The 27,691-nt window shown below is 36.7% G+C and overlaps 1 protein-coding gene across 1 annotated transcript in view; it reads left to right on the top strand.

The window, feature by feature from the left end:
• LOC145996580 (uncharacterized) overlaps positions 1–19,803 on the top strand; it is a 171,074-nt gene extending 151,271 nt beyond the window's left edge. The window contains exons 5-7 of the mRNA XM_083133100.1: positions 7,150–7,273; positions 9,598–9,744; positions 15,737–19,803. Of these exons, the coding sequence (XP_082989226.1) occupies positions 7,150–7,273; positions 9,598–9,744; positions 15,737–16,391 (926 nt within the window). The 3' untranslated portion in view covers positions 16,392–19,803. The remainder of the gene's footprint in view (positions 1–7,149; positions 7,274–9,597; positions 9,745–15,736) is intronic.
• The last annotated feature ends 7,888 nt before the right edge of the window (positions 19,804–27,691 follow it).

Below are 27,691 nucleotides of genomic sequence, written 5' to 3' on the forward strand. Positions count from 1 at the left end.
TGTAGCTGTAGTGAAGCTACATTGTTGGAAGAGTAGCTGTAGCTAAGCTACTTTTAAAATGTAGCATTCTGATCACTGGTAAATACTATATTTATGTAGATCTGTAGTACTTAATAGTAGTAGTGGTATTAGTATTAATTCAGCTAATTAATTAATTATAAGTATTATTAATTAATTATGAGTATTATTATTTAATTAAAGTATAATAAAACAATGGTAGTGTGAATTTAGAGATTCATAAAATCCTGCGTACACTACTGCCCTTTGCAATGAAGAAAGGGTCCCAGCAAACACTATAGATGCATTTTACTCTCTCTCTCTCAAATGATTTTCAACTGGAGAACTGAACATCTATACAAGAACGAACTTTGCACTTCGAAGGGGAGACACCATGGGCACTGGCCCCCACCCCAGGAACAGCGCCAGAAATTTTCGACCGAGTGGGCAGAAGCTGTATATTGATAGATTAGGGTGGGCAGGTATAAATGTAAATATACGGGGTGTCATTTTAATGGCGCCCACGGACCACAGATTCGCATAGAGCACATCAAAACAAACAACTTTTCTCAGCAACATTTTTCTCGTTGGTGTGTCGAATTCGACGCTACAGCCGTTCAAAAAAGACCGTTTTGCCGCCTGGATGCTAGCAACCCAACACAACATTTGATTGTATCCGTGACGTTATTTCCTGCGGCGAAACAGCGTACGACAGGGTTGCAAGGAATACACAAATTTTGTGAAAGATGACAAACTACCAACCACATCATTAGCTGTAAAACGAAGCGAGAAACGCGTCCAGTAGACCAAACATCATAGCCTACCAGCCAGAAGATCAGCAGTCATCTCCGGTGAAGGGGGAACTGAACCAACGATATGAGAATGGTAAAAATACGTATTCAAAATGAAGTGTCAATATCGGATTTTGTCTCAGCCTACATGTCAAATATCAACAACAATAAACTTTATTGGACTTACAGCTTACATGTGGCTGTTTACGCCCAGTTACATGTTAAATATTTGCAAATCTCGTTGCAAGGTTGATATCTATAGGTTTGTGTCCAGATGCCATGTCGTGCTTTTCTGCTGATAAGGGAAGCATCCGAGGTTCACGTTATTACATTACGGCTAAAACACGTACAGCCACAGTAACAATCTAATGGTGAATAAGTAGCGAATATACTGTCCTGTTCACAGCTGCAAACAATTATTTATTTATTTATTGAGAAAATTTCAGATACATCACGTAGCCATTTTACACTCAAATCAGTAACAATGAAAATAACAAAAACGAACAAAAATAAAAATAGCAAAATAAGACAAATATTAATATAAATAAGTCAAGATAGCACAATTAAATATTATTTAGCAACATATCTTCTGATGGTTGACCGAAAGGCATATTCTGTGGAAAATACATCAGCACTTGATGGGAGGTCATTATATTGAGTGGGAAGTCTGTGGAAGAGCGATCTTTTTTGAATTTCCAGTCTAGGCTTTTTTGTGTAAAATAGATTTGTGTTGAGTGTTGAGCGCATAGGCACTCGAAAGTTGAATTCCTGGAGGAGCGTGTTGCAACGGATTTTGCTATTGACAATTTTGTAAAGATACCTAAAATCGTTCAGTAAACGGCGCTGATAGGGAGTCTGTAGGTTTAGAAAGGACAGGAGATGTGGTGTTGGAAAGTTGCGTAATGAGGGAACCCTGTAACGAACTATAGACAGGAAAAAGTTAAGAACAGAATCAATTCTGGAGAGCTGAGTGGGACATGCCATGGACCAGACGGGAGAGCAGTATTCTATTATTGGGGAGATGAATGATTTGAAGTACAAGGTGAGGGCTGAGATGTCACTAATTTCGGTGAAACGATACAGTAAACCTAAGAGACGCATAGCCTTTTTGTCGTGCCTGTAATATGTTCTTCAAATGTGAGTTTCTGGTCGAAAACAATGCCTAGGTCTTTATGGGAGGATACTGCTTTGATGTTATTGCCAAAGATGGAGTAAGATGACTTTAACAGGTTCTTTTTGAGAGAGATGGTGAGAGTAGTACATTTTTCAGGATTTAAAGTAAGTTTCCATGTCAGGCACCATGTGTATCCGGTGCATAGATAAACACACCCGTCGGAGAGCTTGTATTACTACTACTTATATCCCTGTATTTTCAACCATTTTTGCCACTTGCCTCATAATTCCCTGAATATACATTATATTAACCTATGTGTTGCTTACCTTTGGAATTTTGAGTTCTTTAATTTATTTTTTGTCATCTGTTCAGTGTGTCACATACAACTAGTATCAGAAGGACGAAGTGGATAGACTAAATTGTAGATGCCAACTTGGTAAATAAATTTGCAAATATTTGACATGTAAGTTGAGACAAAATTCGATATGACCACTTCCACTTGAATTCGGTTTTCATTCTACCATTTTTCGTATCGTTTGTTTACTTCCTGTTAGGTTACAGAACGTGTCTTCTCGTTTTGTTTTACGGTACATAATGTGGCTGATTGTAGCTATGTCATTTTTCACAGAATATGTGTGTTCCTGGCAACCCTGGAACGCATAGCTTCACGACTGGATATGACGTCACCAATGCAAACAAATGTTGTGTGTGGTTGCCAGCATTCAGGCGGCAAAACGGGCTTTTTTGAACGACTGTAGCGCCGAAACGACGAACCAACGAGAAAAATGATACAGAGAAAAGTTGTTTGTTTTGATGTCCTCTAAACGTTTCCGTGGTCCGTGGGCGCCATTAAAATGACACCCTGTACATATATGCATGTAAGACACATATATGTACGACATGCATGCATATGTATCCCCTTCTCTCTTACACTCCCGAGTTCCCTTCTGTTTTCCTTTTCCTTTTCATCTTTTCTGTTTTACTCCCTAATGCCATCTTATATCTTTCTTTCTCAGCTTGTTACCTCTTTCTCCCTTTCACTTTCTCTCGATCCATTCTTCAAATGTTTCTCTTAACTACCATGCACAACACATCACATGTATGCTCCTCCTAATCGCCGCCATCGGACACACACACGAAAAACCCAATTCTTTTTTCATTCTGCATAAAGTATCCCCAGGGTTATGAAAGGCTATTTTGACAAAAGACCGCCCCAAAGTAATAAGCAAGTAACATTGAAAAATCTGTTAGCTAAGTAGTTATTCTGTTTCTGAAGTAATATTCGTTAATCATGTGGGAGAAGTGATACACGTAGGGTTAGATGAACACATACACTGAGGTAACGAACAGTTTACATTTTGTAGAATGTGATTTTGGGCACAAGGAATTAATCGAAATTGGTCACTATACCGGTAACTTTTCGAAAGCGCTCAAATGTCAACCTCTATCCTGAGCAGTATACCTGGAAACTTTAATCTTGCAGGCGAACGAGTCTCTTGCGCTTAGAACCACAGTCAAAATAATAATTTGTGGGGGATTGTATTTTTAATGTCTGTGTGTATTTGTTTTCTCCCCTTCGTCACTTTCATCTAATCACGATCGAACCTCATTGTCGCCATTAGCCAAAATTAGCAGAAAAGTGACTTCACATAGAACAAATCAGTCGAATCAGCAACAACTTATTCTTCCAAAAGTGGAGTTTCATTAGTTCATACCACTTCGAATGTTGAGGTGGTAGTTTCAGTTTCACAGTGTTTAATTGTTGAATCAAGGCAGCTAACTCCGTTAAAAATAACGTTGTTTTCCGAAAGTCTCAAATATTGTCTCTGGTAATACACCCTCTTAAATGCACACTGGTTCAGACTCCACTTTAAACTGTACGTTTAGTTCCGATTAGCCTATCTGAGCATAAAAGTAGACTTAAAAACAAATAGACAAAATTTTCTTCTTTACTTCATCTGCATCTACAAATTCTGTTGATCTTTTCGGCTAAACCTCTGATGCTTCTAAAGTTTAAACCATTCTCATCGTGACTGATTAGTTCTCTGACGCCCTCAAAACAAAGCTTTCCTTCTTCTCTTAATTCTACGTAAGTTAATCACAAGAAAAATCGCATGATTACGTAACTGATAGGCAAAATTTATGTGTGGAACTAGGATTTCTAAACAGAATTAGCCACCCATTATCAATTCAATAATTCTGTTGCGTTTTCCAAACCCATAACTGTTACATCAAAATTAATATACCTCGGTATTATAGTGGTTATTGTGATTGCTTCTTATTAGTAGAACGAATATCAATGTAGACCTAATTCAAAAGTCGAAATAATTTATTGTGTTGCTGGAGGAAGGAACGCTGAGATCTTTATTTGTTTATTTAGAGATTAATTTAATCATACGCAGGCCGGGATTTATATATGTGAAGACCCGGAGCTTACAACACCAAGACCCCACCCGAACCCCCTTCACAGTTTCAGTTATATCTTTTCGCCAAGCTACATGAGGTGGTTAGTTATACCTTTATCTACATTTTTTTCATCACATCCAGTGTACCTATTTTTTTCTATATGCGGTAGCCTACTTTTCAAAGCAGTTTTTTCCCCAGTGAAGACGGCGACAGGGGAGCAGCAGCCCTCAAGCTCACCCTAAATTCTGATCTCATTTTGACCATACCCTGTATAATCTTGCGCCTCCTAAGCCCACTAGCTGCTTCTAATCATAGAAGTATTCAATTGGTCCCAGTTTTCTTGTTTCAAGATCTCTTGTAATTCCTTATTGCTTTCTAATGACAAAGTTAAATCAGCTTTTTATGGGATGATGATATGTGAACATTTCTAGTATAGATCATATTCGTTAGTAAAATATATATGTAATGAACACCAGAATACACTTATTTATTGCAACATTCACATATCTCTAAGTATGTGTACTTAGTGAATTTGATTGGGTGGGCAATCGGGTGAGCACAGCGCCCACCCGTGCCCACCCCTGTCGCCGTCCCTGCCCCACCCCCTTTTACAAGAAAGCAGAAAGCTTGTTATTTTTATTGTTAATAACAGACGCGATGTTCAGTTAGTTGGTATTCTAACAGATTAACTTAACTAAAAGCTCTGTTAGATCGAATAATTGAGCGCAAAATATGGGAACCAATTTATGTTGTCATATTCTAGGATTTAAAGCAAATAATAAATGGTTTCACAGGTTCCAAAATTTTAAAAAAATGAGTGTATGTGCGAGGTCACACAACATGAACACTATGACCAAAATTTCTGCCTAACTTTTAATTTTGTCCTTGAACGATGTGTGTAATAGGTAATAATAATATATAATAATCATGCATTTCAGTACACTAACTGCATGAAATGAAAAAATAATGAAAAATAGTTGTGATGGATCTTGACTTATCTGGTTCATGGAGTAGCAGTCTCCCCAAAGATATATAATACAATAATAAAAATAATTTGAAATGTAATTTGTTTAATTTAATTAGTTTGTAATAGTTTTTATAATATAATAATAATCATGGCCATGACTATAATAATTATTATTGTTATTATTTTTTCCACTATAGTGGATCACCCCTACAAACATTTCTGGCGATGCTCATTGTCGTCGCTAGAAATTTCTGTAGGGAGTCAGGCCATTGATGAAACTTGAATAGTACAATAATTACTGTTACGAAGCAAATAAAAACAAATTTAATGTTATTACTATATCCTTGGGGAGACTCCTCTACTTGATTCATCAGATGAGTGAATACCTAGCACAACTATTTTTCATTATTATTTTTTTACATTTCAAGTCAGTGCATTGAAATGCATATTTACACTATTTTGTCATTAGATTTTACATTCCTCGTTCAACACAAAGTTTATGTCATGTGGCCTCTCACATAATATTCTAATAATTTTTTTTAAATTTTGGCGGCCATTTATTCATTTCATTAAATGATAGAATATGTAAAGTTAACCTGGTTCCATAGGCGTCACCAGAAAATTTTCAATTATATTCTGAATTATGAATAATAATAATAATAATAATAATAATAATAATAATAATAATAATAATGATTATTATTGTATCATTGGAGTGATAGTTTTACTCAATCCGCCACAAGACTGATAATACAGCACATTTCATACAGTTAAGCCCACATCACACGGAACTGGATTTCCAGTAGGTATGCCCTAGTTGGCGCTGGACTGGCTACCAATTTGCTAGTTTTCGCCTCATATGGTACTTATCAGCGTACTTGTCGATAGACTTTTGTTCCCATATGAGGGAAGTTGTAATAGCGGCTGCGTGAGATGTAAACAATGTAACACTTCACATTTTTAAAAGCCGATAACTATTCAACCGAGAGGAATAATGTTTCGCATAAAACGTTATTAGGTACAAAACAATGGCGCTGTTTAAATACATACTTTACAACGTTTACTGTACACGTATGGAAGAATATTTTAGTTGTTTCAAATGTAAACACCGTGTACTCAGCATAGATGATGTAACTCAATGTGCCTATCATGCTGTATACGTTATACATTGCTGGAGTAACACTCGGAAACCACAGACAAAAGCGCTCCTTTGCACACTCACAGATTATCTTCACATGGCCAAACTTTGCTCTGATTGGCTGTTCCACAGAATCCAGTCGAGGATAGCAAGTACAATTAGAACATGTCCTATTCCTTCAAACCAGTCAAGCAGTCAGCCAGGCGGCCATGATTGCTACCTAGAAAGTCAGTTCAGTGCCAACTAGGGCATTCCTACTAGAAATCCAGTTCCGTGTGATAGGGGCTTTAGTGAAATGAAATGCAAAGTTATTATATTTTGTTATTAAGTTTCAGGATAAGCTTTAAAAATCAGGAGATTAGTCATAGAGTATACTCTCTGTGACCTCTGAAATAAAAATCTCATTGTTGGAATTTTGAAAATGGTGAAACTTGCAAAAATGCTCAATTTTTCGATCTAACACACTTTTCTTTGTACTTTAGTTATTCTGTTCGAAAGCTAACTACCTGAACTTATTTATGTTATTGACTATAAAAATAACATACTGGCTGCTCTCTTGTAACTTAAAACGAAGTATGCCAATTTCCCAGGAGATGGGGTGGATGGACCAGTTCGACTCCACCCTCTCAATGACCATGGGACAGACAAACTGAAAATGGATTTGAAATTAATGCACTTTTATCGGAGCACTTTAGACAACCTCACTGACCTCTCTGCTCTAATGGTATTGTTACAGAGTATCTGAAGTATGCCACTTGCATCAAATCTACCCTGACAGAAGAAGCGCACTGCGGAAGGCACTACAACCACCTGGTGGAGCAGGTGTCATCACGCGATGCAACGCAGCAAAAGATGTGCTGGTGAGTTAATGGCATTTACTATTAAATAATTTCTTCCTTCCATGTTGTTTTCTATCCTTTGTTTACTTCCACCACTACATGAATTGCAAGGATAAGAATGTGTGATGGTGATGAAATGGATGATCTTAATGGCTGTTTATATACAGAAATAAAGGATGTGGGTTCAACTTACTGCAGAGGTAGTAGATCAGCCTACAGCTGAACATTACTCACGGAATACGATTATTATTATTATTATTATTAATACAGAGCATTCCCTGACATTCGCTACGAGACTTGGCGGCAAGCAGCCCGGCATCAGTGCTTGTCTTTCCCGGTGAACGGGTCCACTACAGTCTGTTTTTTTTCGCTCTCCCTGCCTTCGCTCTCTTTCCCTTTCTGTTGACGTTGCAGACTGACGCCAGTATAATCCTCCCTCGGAAGTTGCGTTGTGTCGTGTCCGTGTGTTGAAGATTGTGGCTTAATATTCCACCACAGAAGTTTACATTACAACAAAGGATTTATCTTGTCGAGTGTTACTTCGGAAAGAGGAATTGTGGAGAAGTGCGACGACGTTTTGCAACGAAATTTCCTGGTGTTCCCGTTCCACATAGAACCACTATATTAAACCTCGTGAAAAAGTTTAGAGTAACAGGGTCAGTTCTGAATAAAAGTGGAAAGAAAAATGGGGAAATCTAAAAAATAAAGTATAAAAAGACAATCCGTACACCATCCATGAGTTAAAAAGAGAGTATTGTACGAGAAATCGGGAGAATTACAGTAGACGAACTTGCGCGTGTAAATGCCAATTTCCTTGGGAGATGCCAGGAATGTTTTGCAGCAGAGGGACATCATTTTCAACACCTTCTGTAATCAAGGTTAGTACACAATATGAAACTGTAATTTTAATAGCCAACTCTACCGACTGTCGCGGACCTGTTCACCGGGAAAGACAAGCGCTGATGCTGGGCCGCTTGCCGCCGAGTCTCGTAGCAAATGTCAGGGAATGCTCTGTATTATTAGCATTATTATTATTATTATTATTATTATTATTATTATTGTGTGTGATGATAATATAACTTCCAAAACATTTTCAACCAATATAGTGTTTTGACCAATTTTGAGATATTGTTTATTTCATTACATAATTAGTGCAAAATGTCTACTACACCAATGGGATAGATACACCTCTTATAGATAACATGGAGAACTTTCATATCTGGGGCCCACCAAGATACTCATCAATGGGCACTTTGGGCAGGGAGGGGTAACAGTGGCCAGAGCATGGGGCTCATCACGTCATCTTCACTATGGACAAGATCGAGAACGTGTGGGCCTGTAACTCACACCCCTTATGAGCCTTCACGGTACAGCGCAATGTGTAGAGGATGATGACATTACCTTTTACTTACCAAGTGGTCTACTAGTGACTTGAAATCTAAATGCACTTGTGAGAAGATGGTGTTTTCAGTCACCAGTTGATTGAATAACATATTCAAAAACAAAAATGGAATACTTGTGTCAAAATACAAACTAATGACTATTTTTATGGACTCCTTGTAATCACAGGGTCCAGGTTCGATACCCAGTGGAGGCTTACTGCACAGTGATTTGGTTTGATTTATTCTCAAACAGCAAAATGTACTGTAGCATAATCTGGAAACCATCTTCCTTCATGGTGTTAACAAGTAGTCATTAGTTTCTAATGAGCATAATAAACTTATATAGGGTGCGGCAATGAATCGGGCAATTTTAAATACTGCACACTTAAGACAAAATAATACATAACACACACAAAATAAACATAATTAAGACAAAAAGAACTACTTTATTTATTGAAGAAGAAATACCAAAAGAAAATACAAATGCAATCCTTATATTGCAATTTATTTGAAAACAACATTACTACGATGACCTCCAATTTGTTCCACGCATTCTATCAGTAAGACAGGAATTTGAGTCACCTCTTCCCTGTTCCCATCTTTAAGTTAATTGAGGGCGAGTAGGGGTTGGTTGGAAGACTTTTGATTTCAATTACTCCTAAAAAAAATCACGTGTGTTAAGATCTGGTGATCCGGCAAGCCAAGGAATATCCCTATTGTTGTTCTTGTAATACGCTTTCACAGTGAATGTTTGCTCTGCCCTGTTTTTACAACTCCATCATAACAAAATGGTAACGAAAGGGCTGCAAGATGGCAGTAGTCACGTGTTACCTCTGGCGCAACAACTAGGTATATCCAGTGTTGCAAAATCGCTCGATTCGTTGCACCACCCTGCATATTTGAAAGCCACGATATACTTTTATTGTGATTGCCATTGAACAGTTGTGTTGTATTTTCTTTCAGCTACCACCACAGATTCAGAGAATGTGTTCTGGACGAAACAAAGAGACGATGTGACTCTGCCAATGGGAACAGCCAAGCATCCAGATTTGCTCGCCAAATGCTGGACAAAGCTCTTAGCTTTCTTCTTGAGGAATGCAAGAACTACATGTAAGTGCAAGAAAATACATACTAGTTTTAGAATTAGTATTTAAATGAGAAGAAGGTTACACATAGAATGAACTCTATGTTACATCAATATGCTTAATCTGGGTGAGTTAGTGTTTGATATTAAAACCATGTGGGCAGTCCGTACATAGCCTCTTTACACCTGTATCAAGATACTGGGACACATCCCTTAATTCAAGTAAGGTAGCAATAGCTAGTTCATGAAAAAAAAATGGCCTTTTTATACAATATATTCAAAGACAGGGTTGGACAAAAGTATGAACAGCCAAAGAAAGTTTTCTTGCATGAAATTGTGCACTATGAAGAATTGAAGTGAAATAATAATAATAAAAAAAATATTTTACACTCCTAATCAGTGCTTGAAGTGGAAATTGCTAGCTGGAGGGATGTTTAGTAATGTCTTGGGTTTAACTAGGGGATGCACTTATATTTTAATATGGTAGCAATGCAACAGCTAGGGGATACCATTTCCAACATCCCTCCTCACTTTGAGTGAGTGAGTGATTTGTTTTAATTTACTTGACCTTTCTGCCAGTTTTATCTAATCGCATAATTGAAGGGGTGTAAAACATGGTAAGTGACATTTTGGTTATTTTTGGGTTACAAAGTAAAATGTGCCATCCTTCAATTTTCGAGTGAAATTGTCATGTCACACAATTTGCATTGGACTCAGTGAAGCCTTCTGAAATTGGGAAACACAACATGAAAAGAATTTATCTACCTTTTTTCTTAATAAACTCAGAAATTACCAAAATGCCACTTAACATGTTTTACATCTGAGCCCTTCAATTATGAGAGATTATATGATGTAATTGATGATGTGTGTGGGACAGTCACAAAGAATGTCCATGCTCAGGCTGGGATTCAGACCCAGGATCCCTGGCATCATAGCAAGGCATAGTTCTATATTTAGTATCCACATATACCATTTAAGTCATAAAACGCATTTACAAGTTGATTTTTAGACTCTGACACACTATTGGATATTTAGCATTTCTGTTGTTTTACAACATTTCTCTCAATCTCAAGGTTGGTTAATGCTGAAATATACGATTTGATTTGATTTTGATTTGATTTAGTTTATTTTACTTCGCGTTTTGTGCCTCTTGGCTAATTTGTGAAGATGGGGATGAGTGATGAAATGATGAAATTCATGAATGGACATTCACAAACAACTAAGCCCGACCGGGATTCGAACCTGGGATCCTTGGCGTTGCAGCACGATGTGCTAACCACTCGGCCACAGGGTCGGGCTGAAATATACGAAATAACATAAACAAACATGGCCTAGCTTTACAGCACACTATTCTAGCAGTAGATCCTAAATCACTACAACATAAATATTTTTATTTATTTATTTATTTTGACTTTATATACATGGCGAAGTTAAGGCTATTTTGCCTTTTCTTTCACTTAACCATCTACTTCGATTTTTCTTACATTGCTTTTCTAATAAAATAGGAAATTAAAGGAAACAAAATAATTTAAAGGAATACAAAAAAGAATACAATTACTATTCGCACACACAGACACGTGCTCACCATTTCACGGACATAAACAAAAAGGCAATACAGTTTATATTATACACACATACATCCTTACACAGTCACATGTACAAGCAAATATATAATGTTACGCTTAAAATATAGTCCCAAAACGGTATACATTAATGATAACACTAGCCTGCAAGTGAAAACATTCTTTCTGCAATATGAACCTCAATAGGTGACTTTTACTAATTGCGATACACTGATTTCGAAAATGTATTCTGTTTTGTTGTATCACGTCAGTATATTTCACAATATGTTATTTCATTATTATATCAATTCATCGATAACAGCAAACCCCCCCCCCCCATTTAGAAATACTGTAGAAATTGCAAATACATGATAAATACAATAAATTATAATAATATAGTAACATAATACATAAAAAGAAATATAGTTATATTTATTATATAATATGTGTGTAAATACATAAAATAAATGATATATTCTATTTAAATGCAAGGAATAGCAGTAATATAATGTGTACGAGAATGTCATAACAATCAAACCAAATTAAGAATCATAAGTATATTGATTGATTTAGTTTATTTTACTTCGCGTTTTGTGCCTCTTGGCTAATTTGTGAAGATGGGGATGAGTGATGAAATGATGAAATTGATGAATGGACATTCACAAACAACCAAGCCCGACCGGGATTTGAACCCGGGACCCTTGGTGTCGCAGCACGATGTGCTAACCACTCGGCCACAGGGTCGGGCGAAACATAAGTAGAAATTGACACACGTTTTAAAAGCTGATATATCTATGAGGATCGATATTAGATGTGTTGGTTTCCCTTTTCCTCTTGCCATGGAAATGGAATGTAAATGATTTCCTAGAGTGTTCTCTGGAAGGCTCATCACGTGTAGTAGACCAACAGAAATTGGCCATCATATGTACATTTCAGCGTATCTGATAACGCAGCTCCAATTATTTATAGTCTTGATGGAATCTCTCACCTTGCTCTTCAGTGACATCAGGGAATGAAGCTTCAGGCTCATATTACAACCAGGCACTTTGAACTTGTCCAAAATATTTCTCAAAATGTCTTTGTACAGTGGATCCTTCATATTACCAAGAAATTTCCTCACAACTTCTTTGAATGCTTCCCATGCATCTTCAATTGAAATCGTCATCAATCATCACTTATGAATTTGCAGTGCATCAAATACACCTCTGACTTTAGCTTGTGATAATAAAGGAAATTTCATGAATAGGTATTGGAAACATGGGCCACTCTTTTGTCTAGTGCCTTTACACAAAACTGTTTCATAATTCTAAGTTTTGTGTGTAATGGGGGCAGGAGAATTTTCTGACGGTCTACAACACTCGCTTTTGTAGCATTTCTGGATCCTGGTTTCAGTTCCTCTCTTTAAGGCCAATGTACAGTATTTCAATGTTTGTCTCTGGCCCTACCTCACTCACATAAAACAGGGAAATTTATTGTATCTTCTCTATTGTCCCAGTAATAAGCCAATGACATTAAGGTCACCGCATATTTTCCACTGATGCTCCTGGTACTTTATTTTGACCAGAACTAACTTAAGTGTTTCACATGACTCGGCTAGGCATGTAGAATGTGCAAGAGGAAGGGATGTTAATTTATTGCCATTGCATAGCAAAACGACTTTAAGGCTTTGTTTGCAGGAGTCGATAAAAAGGCAGCCGGAACTGGGATCATATGCTTCCTCTCCAAACTGTTGCACAAGGTTAGGGATATTGGTACAAAATACCAGTTGACCTTCTTGTGTGTAGTATTGCCGAAAATGTTAGTCACGATTTTTATGAAAAGAAAATTTAACCCCAGGAGCTAAGAGATTATTTTCGTATAGTTTGAGTTAAGTAATTCCCTCTTTTCTTTTGTGAGCTCTAGGTATCCTACCAAATCATTCAACTCAGGTTGGGTAAATAGTTTCGGTAAAGTGCATAACTCTTCTGTTTCGGGATACATTTCATCACTGCTTGAATATGACAAACTGCTTTCAAATTCAATGTCACTTAAGTTTTCTGGTGGTTTAGACACTGGCAGGTCATGTCCATGCAGAATAGGCCAGATGGCAGATCATATGTGAGGAAATTACTTCATTTTTTGTTGTAACCACTAACTTGGGACAAACAAAAATAACATAATCACAATAATTTTTCTGTTCGCACCACACCATAGGTATTGCAAAAGGCATTGCCATCCATTTTCCTTCATACCAATAATGTAGTTCCTCGACACAAGTGTTACATGCACTACGTGGAGCAAAAAATTATCCTCATCCCATACCTTCACTCTGAAATACATTTTCAGTAACTTCCCATTGATCATATAACACCCACAAATGTTTCAACAGTACCATTGTGCATCATATCTAATGTATTTCTAATTTAATTTTTGTTTCCTTCAAGATCTTTGTTCATATTCAGTGTAATGTGGAAAAATGTGATAGTATTACTACGTTGAACACATATGTACAGCTCACCGCTCACGAGAAGATCCCCAAACGAGGGGAGACGGGGAGCAGGGGTGAAGGGAAGGACTGGTCCATTTGCAGATTTGAGGGGTAGCAGAAAGCCTTCCGCTGTGGTCTAGTATCCTTTTCGAAGTGCGTGGGAGTTGATTTGCGTCAATCACGCAGAGCGTGTGTCCGCAGCAACATTTGCTGCTTTTCTTTCAGTGGCCAGAATACTTTTGTATTGCTTATCCTGTGTATTCTTAGACTGTATGTCAAAGAATTTTAAAAAGAATATACGGCAACAACTTTAGGTACCAGTTGACAAACTTTAAAAATGATGGCATTTTTAGATTGCAAAAAGTTAACAACTTTCGACGAAGATGCAGCACTTTGAACACACGTTTTGTACTTATTGGTGCTCTGGTGAGCTTATAGATCACACCTCTTGTAAAACAATTTCACACCCTTTCCGTATAACTAATAATATGCCTCATTATAGGCATATGTCTGAATATTTTAATATTTATTCACTATGCCCGTAATATTATACAGTTCCGGTTGTGAAACTCGGTCTCTTACTTTAAAATAACAACATAAATTGACATTCTGCAAGACATTCTGCCTTGGAGTTGTTTTTTCCTCGCCTAAAGTCAGGAAATGGTTTTTGTAAGGTAAGGCGTTACTAAAATCACATTTGCGTTACAGCATGGTTCAGATTGCTGGTCCACAGAACTTCACTTCTCCACTGCCATGTAACAACTAAGAGTACAGCAGTTAAAAGCTTTTGTTTATTCTGAACTCTGATGTCGTGAAACTCAAATCAAAGAAATCTGCGGCATATCGCATATTCTTACCTATTGTTAGAAACTTGCTGATCACCATGAGCCATGGTAGATGTCGCAAATGCTTTGTAATCAAAACCATACATGACGAGCGGCGACAACAGAAGAGACGCAAAAGTCCAACAACTTTTCTTTGTTGGAAGAAAAATTTCTTGGCTTTGCGCTTGCAACTGAGAGTGTCGTTTTTCTTTACTTCAAAATTGAAGACGAAAATAATATTAACAATTATTATTAAGTAACATTTTGTTACTAATCTTGAAGTTAAGCAGTTGTCTTTATCCCAGAAAAGAGAACATTTCCATATTTTCCTAAAAATCTGCCCGGACCATTATTAGGACTCGAAAAAGAGGATTAGTCCAGGTAAAACAGGACGTTTGGTAACCCTAAACGACTTGTATCGCTGCACCGGTTACAGCAAGCCCACATGTGTTTCTCACTCAGGGTGCACTCCCCCAACCATTATTAGGGAGTCGCCTGTCATCGCTACGTCACTGCACTTCTGTTGGGGATCATCTGCTGAGCAGTGAGCTGTAGCTATTAAAAAGGACGAAATTACATTGTGCAGCAACTGGACGTGATACACAAAAAATGTTGTTATTTTCGGATTTAGGTCACTGATGTCAATTTGAATCACCCATTTTTCATTGTTACCACAGAACCATTGGAGGCTAGTGTAATTCATCCTAAGTAGCTATTACATATTATCATCTTTTGCGTCTTACTTCTTCTGTCATTTTCTGCATCTGCTACTTGGTGTGAGATGTTTGTAAAAAAATGCTGTTATTTAATTGCAGCAATTGTGAATAAAACATGAGGCTCTATGACAGTGTCGTTGTCTCATGTAATTCTGCATTACATTGAATTTGCCATGTATGTAAAAAACTCCAACTGTAGGAATGCATTTGCTATGTAGCTACTAGTTTGTAGTTATTAATTACAGATTTTTCAACCTCTTTATGTTAATTGTGACTATGAGGATGAGTAAGGATTAGATGAAAGGACAAACAGAATGGAACACGTATGTCCTGGGTAGGACTCAAACTCACAATGTCAGATGCATGTAGAAATGTATGCACCATAGAAATTTTAATGTTCTTCTGATTCTAACTGTGCTGTACACAAGTTAATAATTCCATTTTTACAGACCTAACTCTGCAGACTGCCCGGCATTTGAATCAACGAGAGGACCAGGACTTGGCCGAGAAGGAACGACAGGCTCAGATCTTGATGCCATGCAAGACACCCAGCTTGGAGGAAATCGTCCGAACCGCAACAAGAACAACCGGAACAAGGACAGGAACAGGCCTCAAGGCAGCCGGCCGGACGGGTTCTGGAACTCTGGGGGAACCAGCCAGCATGGAGGTTCCGCAACCGGCTGGAGCAATTCACCCGGCTCTGGAGGCCAAGAAGCTGGAAGTTGGACACCAGGAAAGATTGAGCCAGGTGCCTCGAATCCCAGCAGTTCAAGCTCGCACAATCTGAACGTCGACCAGCCACCCGTCAACAACAACTCTCCGGGATCAAGCTCTGGGTCCTACAGGCCACCGTACGGCAGAGGAACGAGCAGCTCAGGGTTCGAGGCTGGGTCGTGGGTTCCGAAAGGACACTCGGATTCCTCCACGAGAGTCACAGGAGGTTTCCAGACAACAGAGACTTGGTACCCTAACTTCAACAATGCCGTTGACGTTGATGAGCCAAACCAACAGGGTCTGTCAGGCAAGAACAGTGGACACAGGAACATCCATGCAATATCCTCACTTCTACTTCTGTTAATAGTCAGTGTTAGTTTCTTCACATGAAGTTATGATAAGTATTAGAGACGAATCCATATTAGGTTTTCCCCAAAACTTCCATCCAACAAGTTTGGCCGAACAACAGCGTGTATCGTTTTTATTATTTTCTTGCAATATAGTGCACAGTGTCAAAAATGTGTTTTACTTGTTATGTCAAGGACACTAGTGCTGAAGGAGAAGCCAAGTTATAATTGTGGCCATACCAAGAGATCATAATGTTCAGAGAGACCATTGCAGTATTTACAAATAAGACAAAGACCATTAGAAATCAATGTGTGAGGATAGGTTTGATTTTGCAAGTGCACCAGTTTTTTTTTTTTTTTATAGTTTAATATTATCTAAGAGAAACACAAGGCAAATATAAGGACATAAGAATTCTCGACTTTACATAGTGAAGTCAGTTAAATTAAGTCAGGAGTGCCTAGCAAATGAAGAATTTACATAATAAATAATTAAAATATTTTTCTTACAAAAGAAGCATCTAGTTATTCAATTATAGTTAACTTTAGCTATGTATTAAAATTCATTATGTACATGTTGAATGATTGTTGATGTTTTCATTAGTGAAGTGTTTGGATTATATTATTAGGTTTAGAAACTACTTATGCGTTAACACCATAAAAAATAGTTTGGCATTAACATTTGCAAATTACAGTTGATGAATTTGAAAGGAAACTTACAAGAAATGTACATTAGAACTACATTATTCACAGTTCATCAGCAAGTTCTGAAATCTTAGGTTCAGAAATGAATACATAATATTAATTTTTATTTCATTTTTGTTTCTGTTGATATATTCAAATTGAATTAAAAATCATAAATTCTCAAGAGCAGATTAATCTCAATGTGTAAAGCCTCTGGAGGTCATTAAAGGGAGCAAGGTGTTCTCTTATTTAATTTAAATATTTTCTTGTATCCATATCTTCAACTGTTGAAGAACTCATCCATAGTAAAAGTGTTAACACTTTTCCAGAATTATTCTAAGAAGCCTATACTGAATAAATTTAAGTTTACAAGAATAGTATTTCAAAACAAACCTAAGGAAATATTTAATTAAATCAGTTTGTTTATAAAAGGCATTATAGATTGCAATAAATCTGAAAAGGAATATATTAATATCTAGACGTTTTGTTCAGCTTGAAAGAAAAGTTACATAATAACTATGTAAACGCTCAGATTTCTTAAATATGGTAAATAAGAATAATGTGAATGTGCAGATAATACAGAAAAAGGTCACTGCTATTGACAAGCACCCGAATGCATGGCATTTAAAATGATTTTAGAAAGATATCATTAATTGGAGATATGTTATAAAAACACTTTTTTGTACTTTTCCCATTGACACATCATTTGCATAAGTTTCATTTAAAATTCTATATTTCATTCAATATTTTCTTTCAAAAAATACCTGTTGCTTTTTCTGACTTAATTGCTATAGAATGTAAGAAATTTTAGCTAATAATTTAATTAATATATTTATGTGCATCTAAATGTAAGCTTACTTACACAGATAAGAGAGAACTGTACAGGAGAAGTGCTGTCATAGAAGAAGGAAACCAGTTCTTTCTGACGCCAGTGGTGATATAATAATTCAGAGAAGAAAGTATACGCATATGTGAAATACGTAGAGTAAATCACTTCATTATATGTAGAAAACCCCTTTATACATAATTAATTGTAATGATGTCTGTATTGAGATTATATGAGACACCTGCACTTCAGACTCAGGAACAAAAATCTCTGATTTCTTCAGACATTTGGAAAATTTGGTTATAGGCCCTGTGTATATGCATTTATGTTGTTCTTAAAGGTTCGCATAACCACTTTTTACAGATGCAAAATAATTTAACACAGTTATTTTTAGTGGTCATTATTTTATTTTATTTTACCACTAAAAATAACTGTTAAATTATTTTGCATCTGCATTTATAACGTAATTACTTCAAACATTAATGAATCATTTTTCTCATACATAAAAAAATATAGCTAGTACAACAAGGCTTCTTCAAGAACATAATTGTATCAGTATTCAGTTGCCAAATATAAATTAGAAATTTAACCATACAAGTATCTTTCTTTCTCATTACGAATAAGTAAGTACAGAGCCGGCCCTAGGGATGGGCAACTTGGGCACTTGCCTGAGGCCTCGCATTACATGTGATCCTGCACCATATGTAAATAATTGTTTGTTTATAGAATGCTGGTGCTTCCAATTAAGCAACTAATAAGACATTTCTTGATTTCATGAATTGTTTCGACATATTTGAAAATATCCAAAATTACTGCAATTACATTCTAAACAAAGTACTGCCTACAAAAAAAATCGGATTGAACAAGAAATAACAAACATGCACTAGTCATGTAATTATAGAATTAAATCATGTGAAAATATTATCTCATATGAAACAATGTAAATTCAGTATGGCATGACAATTAAACAGAGGAGAGTTACGACAGAAAATGTTATTGGATATGATTGAAATTTGCCACCTTGATAGGTGATATACTAGTTTGATTTTTAACCTGTAACATGTTCTGCTTGTTGCTCATAGATGATAATACGAAATATATATAAATTAATTGTAATGATGTCTGTATTGAGATTATATGGGACACCTGCACTTCAGACTCAGGAACAAAAATCTCCGATTTCTTCAGACATTTGGAAAATTTGGTTATAGGCCCTGTGTATATTGTATGCCCCAGGTCCTATGTCCCTGAGTAAGTAAATCAGTTTTTTTGAATATATACAAACAGCAGGTGTTCCAAAAGCATCAGAGAGAATAAAACAATAAAAATTGGTACATATATTTACTTCATCACATGGAAACACATGCGAGTATACCAATTTAGACTTTTGAAAAACATTGTTTTACTATCTTGATGCTTTCATAGTATTCTGATCAAGATCAAAAATACTGGTCAAGAAGACAGTGTTTCTAATGGCAGAATTCAGTTCTCTAAGGTTACCCTGCAACTAATAACAATGTAAATCTAAAATAAATAAATTTAAAAAAAAAAGTCATTTTGAACATTTAGTGTAAGAAAGCCATATCCACAAGGATTTGTAACATTGGTTTTAAATGGATGAAGATTTCACTCACTTTATTTTGTTATAAGTAGTACAGTTATGCCATAACATTTGTTTTAATTTCATGACATCTAGCTTGACATTTTAAAAATGATGTAATGTGTGTTCTTGAGATATAGTTTCCAACAACCCTAGTCATAAGTTACCTATTAGTGTGTATATTTTAAAGTTCACTGACAAATACTTTATGTTGTAATATATAAAAACTAGAATTTGTATTGTACAAAAAGCAATGACTGAATGTTTAGTAAGAATAGTTTAAAATCATTAATGAGCAATATTATCAGAAGCTTCAAGAATGTAACACATATTTTTTGAAATAAAAACTTTTTAAATGAAAAACATTCTTTGAAATCTTTTAGTCAATTCACGTCATGTGATTGTATTTCATTAGCTTTTAAATAGTGGTGTGTTGAGAATTTCCTCAGGTTAGGTTATATATTTTTGTTGTTCCATATTTGCCCAATCCTAGTCTGTCAATTCCTGCTTTAAAGATGCAGCTTTCCAATCTTCCTACAATTTGCATATTACATTTCCTTGTTTGCAAGGGGTCCCGGGTTCGATACCCGGTGGAGGCACAAGTAGTTCGGATCCCACTTTAAACTGTAGGTCCAGCCCCAAGTAGCCTTACTGTGTATAAGGAGTAAGGTCCGTCGAAGCCCACTTTCCCCTGCTCTAGAAGGTCTGGTCATAACATGCCTTTTTGTCAATCCTTGTGTTTACAACCTCGGCTGGGTTCTGTGACTTCATCAGCATGATACTCTCTGCGTGTCTGCTATTTTCAGCACTGTAAAGCATGCAACGCTCTTGTTTTTAAGAGGAAAAACACATACTGAAGAGCATTGCAAAACAACTTACACAGAATACATGAAAGTAATGGTGTATGGAAGAATTATAAGTATGTAAAAGCATAAAATTATCCACGGCTAGTGCTGGATAGAACTGGAAGAAGAGCAGCTCTGGGTCCATTGTTTCTGTTTCATTTGCTTTCTATTACTTCCACCTAGATCCGAAACTATAGCAACTATTTTATACCCAGCTACCCCAACCATTGATATATGATCAAACAACAAAGCCTTGATCATAGCCGTATCAAAGTTATAGTATACTGGCCATTCACCTGTCAATCCTCGAAGCATTGCAACCTGAACATTTCTATGGGGACCCAAAACTCATTTTCACTGTCGTAGCACACTCCTCCGTTAACATTCATTTCATCAAACAACAGGACACTCAGTTTTTCCACTTCAGTCAAACACTGTCCCTGCTGTTTCATAATATTCAAAACTGGTGCAAGAATTCCCCGAGGGAGTCACAATTTCTGCACCCAGCGACGAAGTGTTGCAATGCTGGGTAATGGAATTCCGACCTCTGATCTCATGTGGGTATACAATCGTTCACTGATCGCCCTTTGTGTTAATGCAGGAATTATATCTTTCCACCTCTGCTTTCTTTTCCCCTTAATTAACATGTTGATTTCAGTAGCGTGCCCAAGGGGGGTTAATGGGGGTTATAACCTCCCTCTTTCGCCCAGTATTCCTAAAAAAAGAACGTAAAAGGTAGGAAAATATGACAAAATGAGAGCTGACTACCAAGAAAAAGTATACATAACCCCTCCCTTTCGAAAATCCTGGGCACGCCACTGGTTGATTTGCCCTGGAGTAAAGGTTTTGCTCAAAATTTGTCTCACTTTTTTGTTCACGATAGTTCTTCCGCTCCCTTGTTTTTAAAGCCACTTTTGACTGCAATACCTTCTTATACCTTGCTTGCCATTTTTGCAAATTGATTTTAAGGTTTTTGATTTCCTCATGACAATTATTTATATCTGTCTTTAGCTTATCATTTTCCCCACGAAGCACTTCCAATTGTTTTGTGTTTTCGAATTTTTCACTTTCTATTGAACAAACGAATGACAACACAGATAAAGGCTTTTGTTCTTGAGGTGGCAGGTGCTGTTCACAAATAATTGTTCACTTACCTTAGAGAAAACCCTTTTCCTAGCACATCTTGCCTTTGCACGTCTTGCACGAACGCTGTTCTCGTCATTGACCTGTACATGTGTGACTGGAAGTAACAATGTAGGAATGGCATATTTCTTCAGACTCTTCTTTGGTGTAATTCCTATAATTCCGATTTTAAATCGCATTCGTAACATTCTGGTGAAAAATGTGAAGAACAAATACTCGAGTTAGCAACCTGAAATTTGCCTTTTCGATAACATTTGCTCTCCCAGATTTTTCGGAACTTCTCGTTGGGAGGAAATTTATGGTAAACAATATCAAAATTTCTAGTTTTCCTGAGATAGTTTCAACATGTGCTCACAGCACAGTTAGACATTATTATTATCACTCACACTACAATATGAAAAACACAACAAAATGACTAAAAGTACACGCGAATACACGAGCAAGGAAAGAACACAGAAACACGTTTCCCTTGCTAAAACTAGCGGATACTAAACTTTCCCCAGCGATCTGTCATGTCTATGACGTCACAGTTCTACAACCACCTCGGCTTGCTCAAACGGCGCATTATGAACGGACCTTCCAAAGCAAGCGGCAAACACAGATCAACGGACCTTGATAAGGAGGACTTAAAACACAAACTCAGTCAATCAATCAATCATTTTTTGTTTCTTGTTGCATCATAGGGAACCAACTGTTAATCATCATTAGGTCATCATGAAGGAAACAATCCATCTAGCCAACTTCTATTAGAATACTGCATGGGACTTTCGCTCACTCATACTCATTCGGGTCTCCCACCCTCGAACGTATACAATCCAATGTCATTTCAATGTGACATTTCAGCCCATAGTTTTCATATATCACTGTATTGGTAAGATAGAATAACATCGAGATGATGACTATATTTACTTAAGCTTCAATTTCATGGCATCTTTCACTTCACGATCCATACTAGAGCCCCCACCACCACAGACAAAATATGTTATACATGTACTACTGCTCATTTTGCCTATTCGAGCATTATTCACTCAAGCGAAGCTCTCAATTCCATATGCTATCTAGCACCGTCCATGTGAACTATTTGGCACTCAAGCAAAATCCTCTTCCTACAGCACTCTAACCTCTATTTTTAATGCGATCTTTTTAGGAATGCTGGACCAAAAAATGAGAGGGGATTATGATTATTTGGTGAAAATGATAACTTAGTTCTAACAATTGAATCTGGAAACAACAAATGAGAATATCATATAAATTTTTGCTGGATTTTTAATTGTGTTATGTGATTTAAAAAAAGAAATTAGCTTCACATTTGCAGTGTACATAACATAACCGTGGACTAGTAAATATTGGGCATTCTCATATGAAGATTGCAGCTGTTTCAGATTGAAATATTTCCTGTGCTAAACAATGCTATTTCACAGAATTCCTAAAATCCAAGTTCTAAGCTACTTCCAGAGTTTGCATTATTGTAATCCATAGGCTACCACTAGCCTTCCAAGATTTACAGCTGCGATTTTTCCTCTGATGGGGTAAATAGAGGATGTTATATGAAGTCAAGGGTTTTACGAGGTTTGAGAATCAAGTTCATGAACTCATCCTAGAAAAAGTGCTACACACCTCATTGCTGAATATCACTATGGTCTCCTTCAAAGCAATTTTGGAACTCTTTCTGGAATGGAAATCAGAGTTGTCATCGTATTACCCTTGATGTCCTGAATGACAAAACATCTTCATTTCAGTATCTCTTTAATATTCGGATAAGGAAAAGTCATTGGGGGTCATTTTCCCATCAGCAGGGATAACACAGCCCAAAACATTGTCTTGGCTCTCCAAAAGGTATTGGCAAATTTTGACTCTCCTTTGCTTTTGTTCATCAATGAGCTCCTTCGGAACCATTTTTCCACACACCTTTCTCATGCCAAGATTTTCAGTTAAGATTTTTCTAACTGTTTCTCTATTGATTGTATTAATTGGTTTACTTTGCTTTTCACAGTCAGTGGATGATTTTTATGCACAATTCAACAAATTGTTTGCAAGGTTTTCACCAGTTCTGCATGTTACTGGCTGCCCTGGTGACACTTTCTCTTCCCTAAGAAAAACATTTAATCCATTTGTACACTGCTGTTTCTTCATGTAATTATCGCCATAAATTTGGGACTGACGTGTCCCTCATTTTACTTCCAGTCTTCCAAAGTTTAACAAGAAATTTAGTAATGTGTTCATTGCTCTAATTCAAGCTCAGTCATTCTTGTAACAGCACACAAAAACACGCACCAACAATAATGAACACTGGTCAGAAAGACACCACCATATGTTGACACGAACACAGCTGTGACACACTGATATACCAAGGTTATGAAATCTTACAGAGCTGTTCATACAGTGTTGCCAACTTATGCACATGGTGGTAAGTTCACACGCTTAATTGTCAGACACTGTATGTATGTAGGAGTTTGGATTCTATCATTCCACTCTCTAGTGATGATATCATTGAGACATGAAACATATGGTCTTAATTTCATCTGGTAACAAAGTTTACTGGAAATGTTGTGAAGTTATGTACAAGTATAGGTTGTTTAGGTCATATTAGTAGCATCCAATCAGTGTTGTAGTTACACATTTTTCACAGGGTGAGATCATGTTTCCATTAATTACATGGATGAAACCATTTAACTTCTACAAAAAAAATCATTGATGATAGAATACTGATGATATGCCCTGAATTGTCTGAAAAGTATCACATTACAATAATAGAGAAGCCATTTTTTAAAATAAAAAAAATATGAAGCGCTTATTTTAATTATAGCATTTAGGCTACAGTACAGCATGTTATTGTATTTTATTTTCTTGTTGATGTTGCTTTTGTGAATTGTCGGAATGTATATACACAGTGAATAACTTTAATAATACTGCTAACAACACTACAAATGAACAACTTGGAAGAAATACTTTGAAGAACGTATTACTTACATTGAGCAATAGGAAAAAGCAACAATTCTCCCATGTTTTTTTGGTTCTATCCATGTTCAAAAATCAATATAAGGACCTTAATTGTCATACTTAAAGTTAAGAGCCTTTCACAAGATGCATACTCGATAGTTCGAAATCTTATGTTAAGTCAAACTTCTATGGTTAGTCAAATGATAGCAATAAAATGCCCCTTCTCAACATTAAGTTCCCGAAAGAAAAAATAGACAAGATACATGCTAATGAATAAGGTTAATCAGTGGGAATGTGGGATATACCCTTGATTACAGGCCCCACATCCATTGTATAGCACTAGTCAGTACAGCTTTTTGCTTTTTTTGGTAATTTTTTAGCATTGTAATATTCTAGCACTGCTTTTCTGGCACTTTTGGCTAATTAGGGACCTCCAGTAATGCTCAACATTGGAACAAAATGAGGCATTTGGGTTGGATGTGTTTTATGAATTTGCTGGATGCAGAATTGAGTAGCAGGGAGGTACAATTGGTAAAAATTTACAATCAACTTGCAATCCACGTGTTTCTCACTGCACTTTAAACTTAGCTGGAGAGGTAGAAAAGTTAACAAGGAGATCTATTTGTATCAATAACTATGAAAAATCAAAATTGTCATTATGTAAATGATGATGACTTTGAACAGAAGTCACCTCTTTGTCTACTATATCCTCAAAGCTATGCTCCATAGGTCTCCTGTCTGCCATGTCCCAATAACAATATGGTGGACAGGACTGCAGGTAGCATGTGAAATTCTTGCTGGCTGAAGTAGCAATCCAGTTAGCAAGTGACTCCAGTGGTTTCCTGTAGGCACCCAATGTGACGATGAGGATGAGTGTCGATTAAACGAAATTGATGAAAGGATACTCTCAAACAACACCCATGTCTTAGCTGGGATTTGAACCTGGGAACTATGCTGGCAAGTCTAAAGGTGAATCCCCACTATGCCAGTCGGCAAGACCGAATGCCAAAGCCAAACAAATGGGTACATGCCATCGGCTTGTGTCGACTGGCTAATCGGCATGCAGATGCCAAGCTGACTAGTAACAGTTTACTTCAAAGGAAATAGTGCGAACTGGGGGGCATGCCACAACTGTCTACAGAGTTTCTGGAAGGATTGATTGGTCTTCTTTGTTCAACTCTTGATCATGGAGTGGACAAACTCGCAAGTTATAACATTAATAGAAATGTACCATGATTGTCCTCTGACATGGGACTGCAGTTTGGAGTACCATAGAAATTGGAACAAATGACATGACTTGTTACAATGTGGCTACTCACCAGGAATTCCAGGAATTATGCATGAATTCTACATGCATTTTTCTCCCTAGATGTGAAAAATTGTAACTTGTATTAATCCAAATGAATTCATATACATACAAATGTCCCAAGGCAAGTTTTCACAGTTTGGCTTTTATGTATATCAAGGAAGAAAAATAACAGAAAATTGCTTGGAAAATGAAACAGAATTCTGTCAATTCATTTACTTTGTTAGTGTCCTTCGCAGAATAATCTATCTGACAAGCAGAAGATTATTGCAAGACATATTATCTTGAAGTTGATTAGGTAAATTTGAGTTTGAAATTCTTATACAATTAACAATTTTTCGTAGATTAGTATATTCCGCAACATTTGTGACTTGTGATTGTAGATGTATTTTGAGTCCGAGTATGTGAAATGGCACCTTAAACTGAATATTTCAAATAGTATATATACACCATTTAATTCAACTGAAATGGAATTTTTGGATACATTGGAATTACAGATCCTTTATTGTTAATATATTTGTGTGTGTGGGAGTGGTGAGAGGTGATAATACTACGTAAGATTGAAATAGAGAAAACATCTGCTTGGGCCTTTGAAAACCGGGAATTATGCTTCAATTTTATCATGGTTCTAGAGTGGCCACCCTGTGTTAGTGGAAATTGCAGTTTCAATTGGAACTTCTAAAGAAGTTGAACAAATAATGAAAAATTTGCTAAGCTATTTTTCAACAGAATGTAACAGTCTGGTAGTATTTGATTAAATCAATTCCGCTTTCCTTATTTCAATTTTTCAGACTTGAATGAATCCAAAATCTCTGTGGACAGTTGATAGCACTATTAATAACAATTACAGAAACTACTTACTGCTAAATATTCATCTTCCTGGCAATACATTTCATGAGTATTTCACATGTGCTGGCAGCAAGGCATCGAACAAAACTGATGCACATCTCCACGGCACTGTGCTGTGGGGACGTCCATTCATATCGACAAAGCAGAACAGCTTTGGCGCTCGGCCTTGCCAACCAGCATAGTGGGGATGCACCTTAAAAGTTGATTACCTAACATGCTTTGCCAACGAGTCAGCAATACAGCTAAAAGAAAGACATGTAGCCAGGTCCCGATTGATACCCACCAAGCACATTCTGATTCCACAGCTCCAATTCCTGTGTTCAATACGAGCGATGAAACTTATGCCAACTTTGACTCACCTACAAGTCACCTATACAAAGTAGCCAATGATTTTTTAACCCTACATTAGGCACGTCATTCTCTGTAACGTACTTAGGCACATAAGGTACACCTGTCATCAACCCTTTAACCATTTTTAAGGTATGAAATACACCGTGAATTATACTGCTCATGCATGCTGAACGTCCTTTCTTGGTCTTTCTTCTGAGATCAGCTGCAATTTTCTGCTGCACTATCTAAGTGACATAAAGTTGCAGTTGCATGATTGGGTCACAGTTGTCCCCCACGTGCCTAAATACGTAACAACAAAGCAGTGTCATGTTCAATTTTGGTCATACAGTCATTTTCGTCACTAACACATACCTACATATCCTCTCCTTCTTCACTAACCCACTTCCATGTAACATCAGAATTTGATGTGTGTTCTGTATTTTGACGCTTTCATATTTTTGTTGTCATTGAGGGGTAACCTTACCCCAAGCATGAGACTGATGTAAACTTTATAATAATATTACGTGGCTTAGAAGTGCAACAGAAAAACACAGTTGAACATAGACAGGTTTAAAAAAGCACTCCAGTGTTGCAATCCCACAACGAATATCTATGGGTAACACTGGTACCTCACATGCATAATGGAGGGTTAAAATATCAATCTTGACTGTTCCAAAATGGCAATACAAAGACTCCTACAAAACCAACATGTTAGAGCAAACTAAATGCACATTTTGACCGAATAACTAAAGCATTAAAGGATGATACATGAACATTTAAATAACGATTTACATAAATAAAAAATGCAATCGCAATACGCATA

Source organism: Lepisma saccharinum, chromosome 12 (genome assembly GCF_977018435.1).
Source record: "Lepisma saccharinum chromosome 12, izLepSacc3.1, whole genome shotgun sequence".
NCBI classification, from domain to species: Eukaryota; Metazoa; Arthropoda; class Insecta; order Zygentoma; family Lepismatidae; genus Lepisma; species Lepisma saccharinum.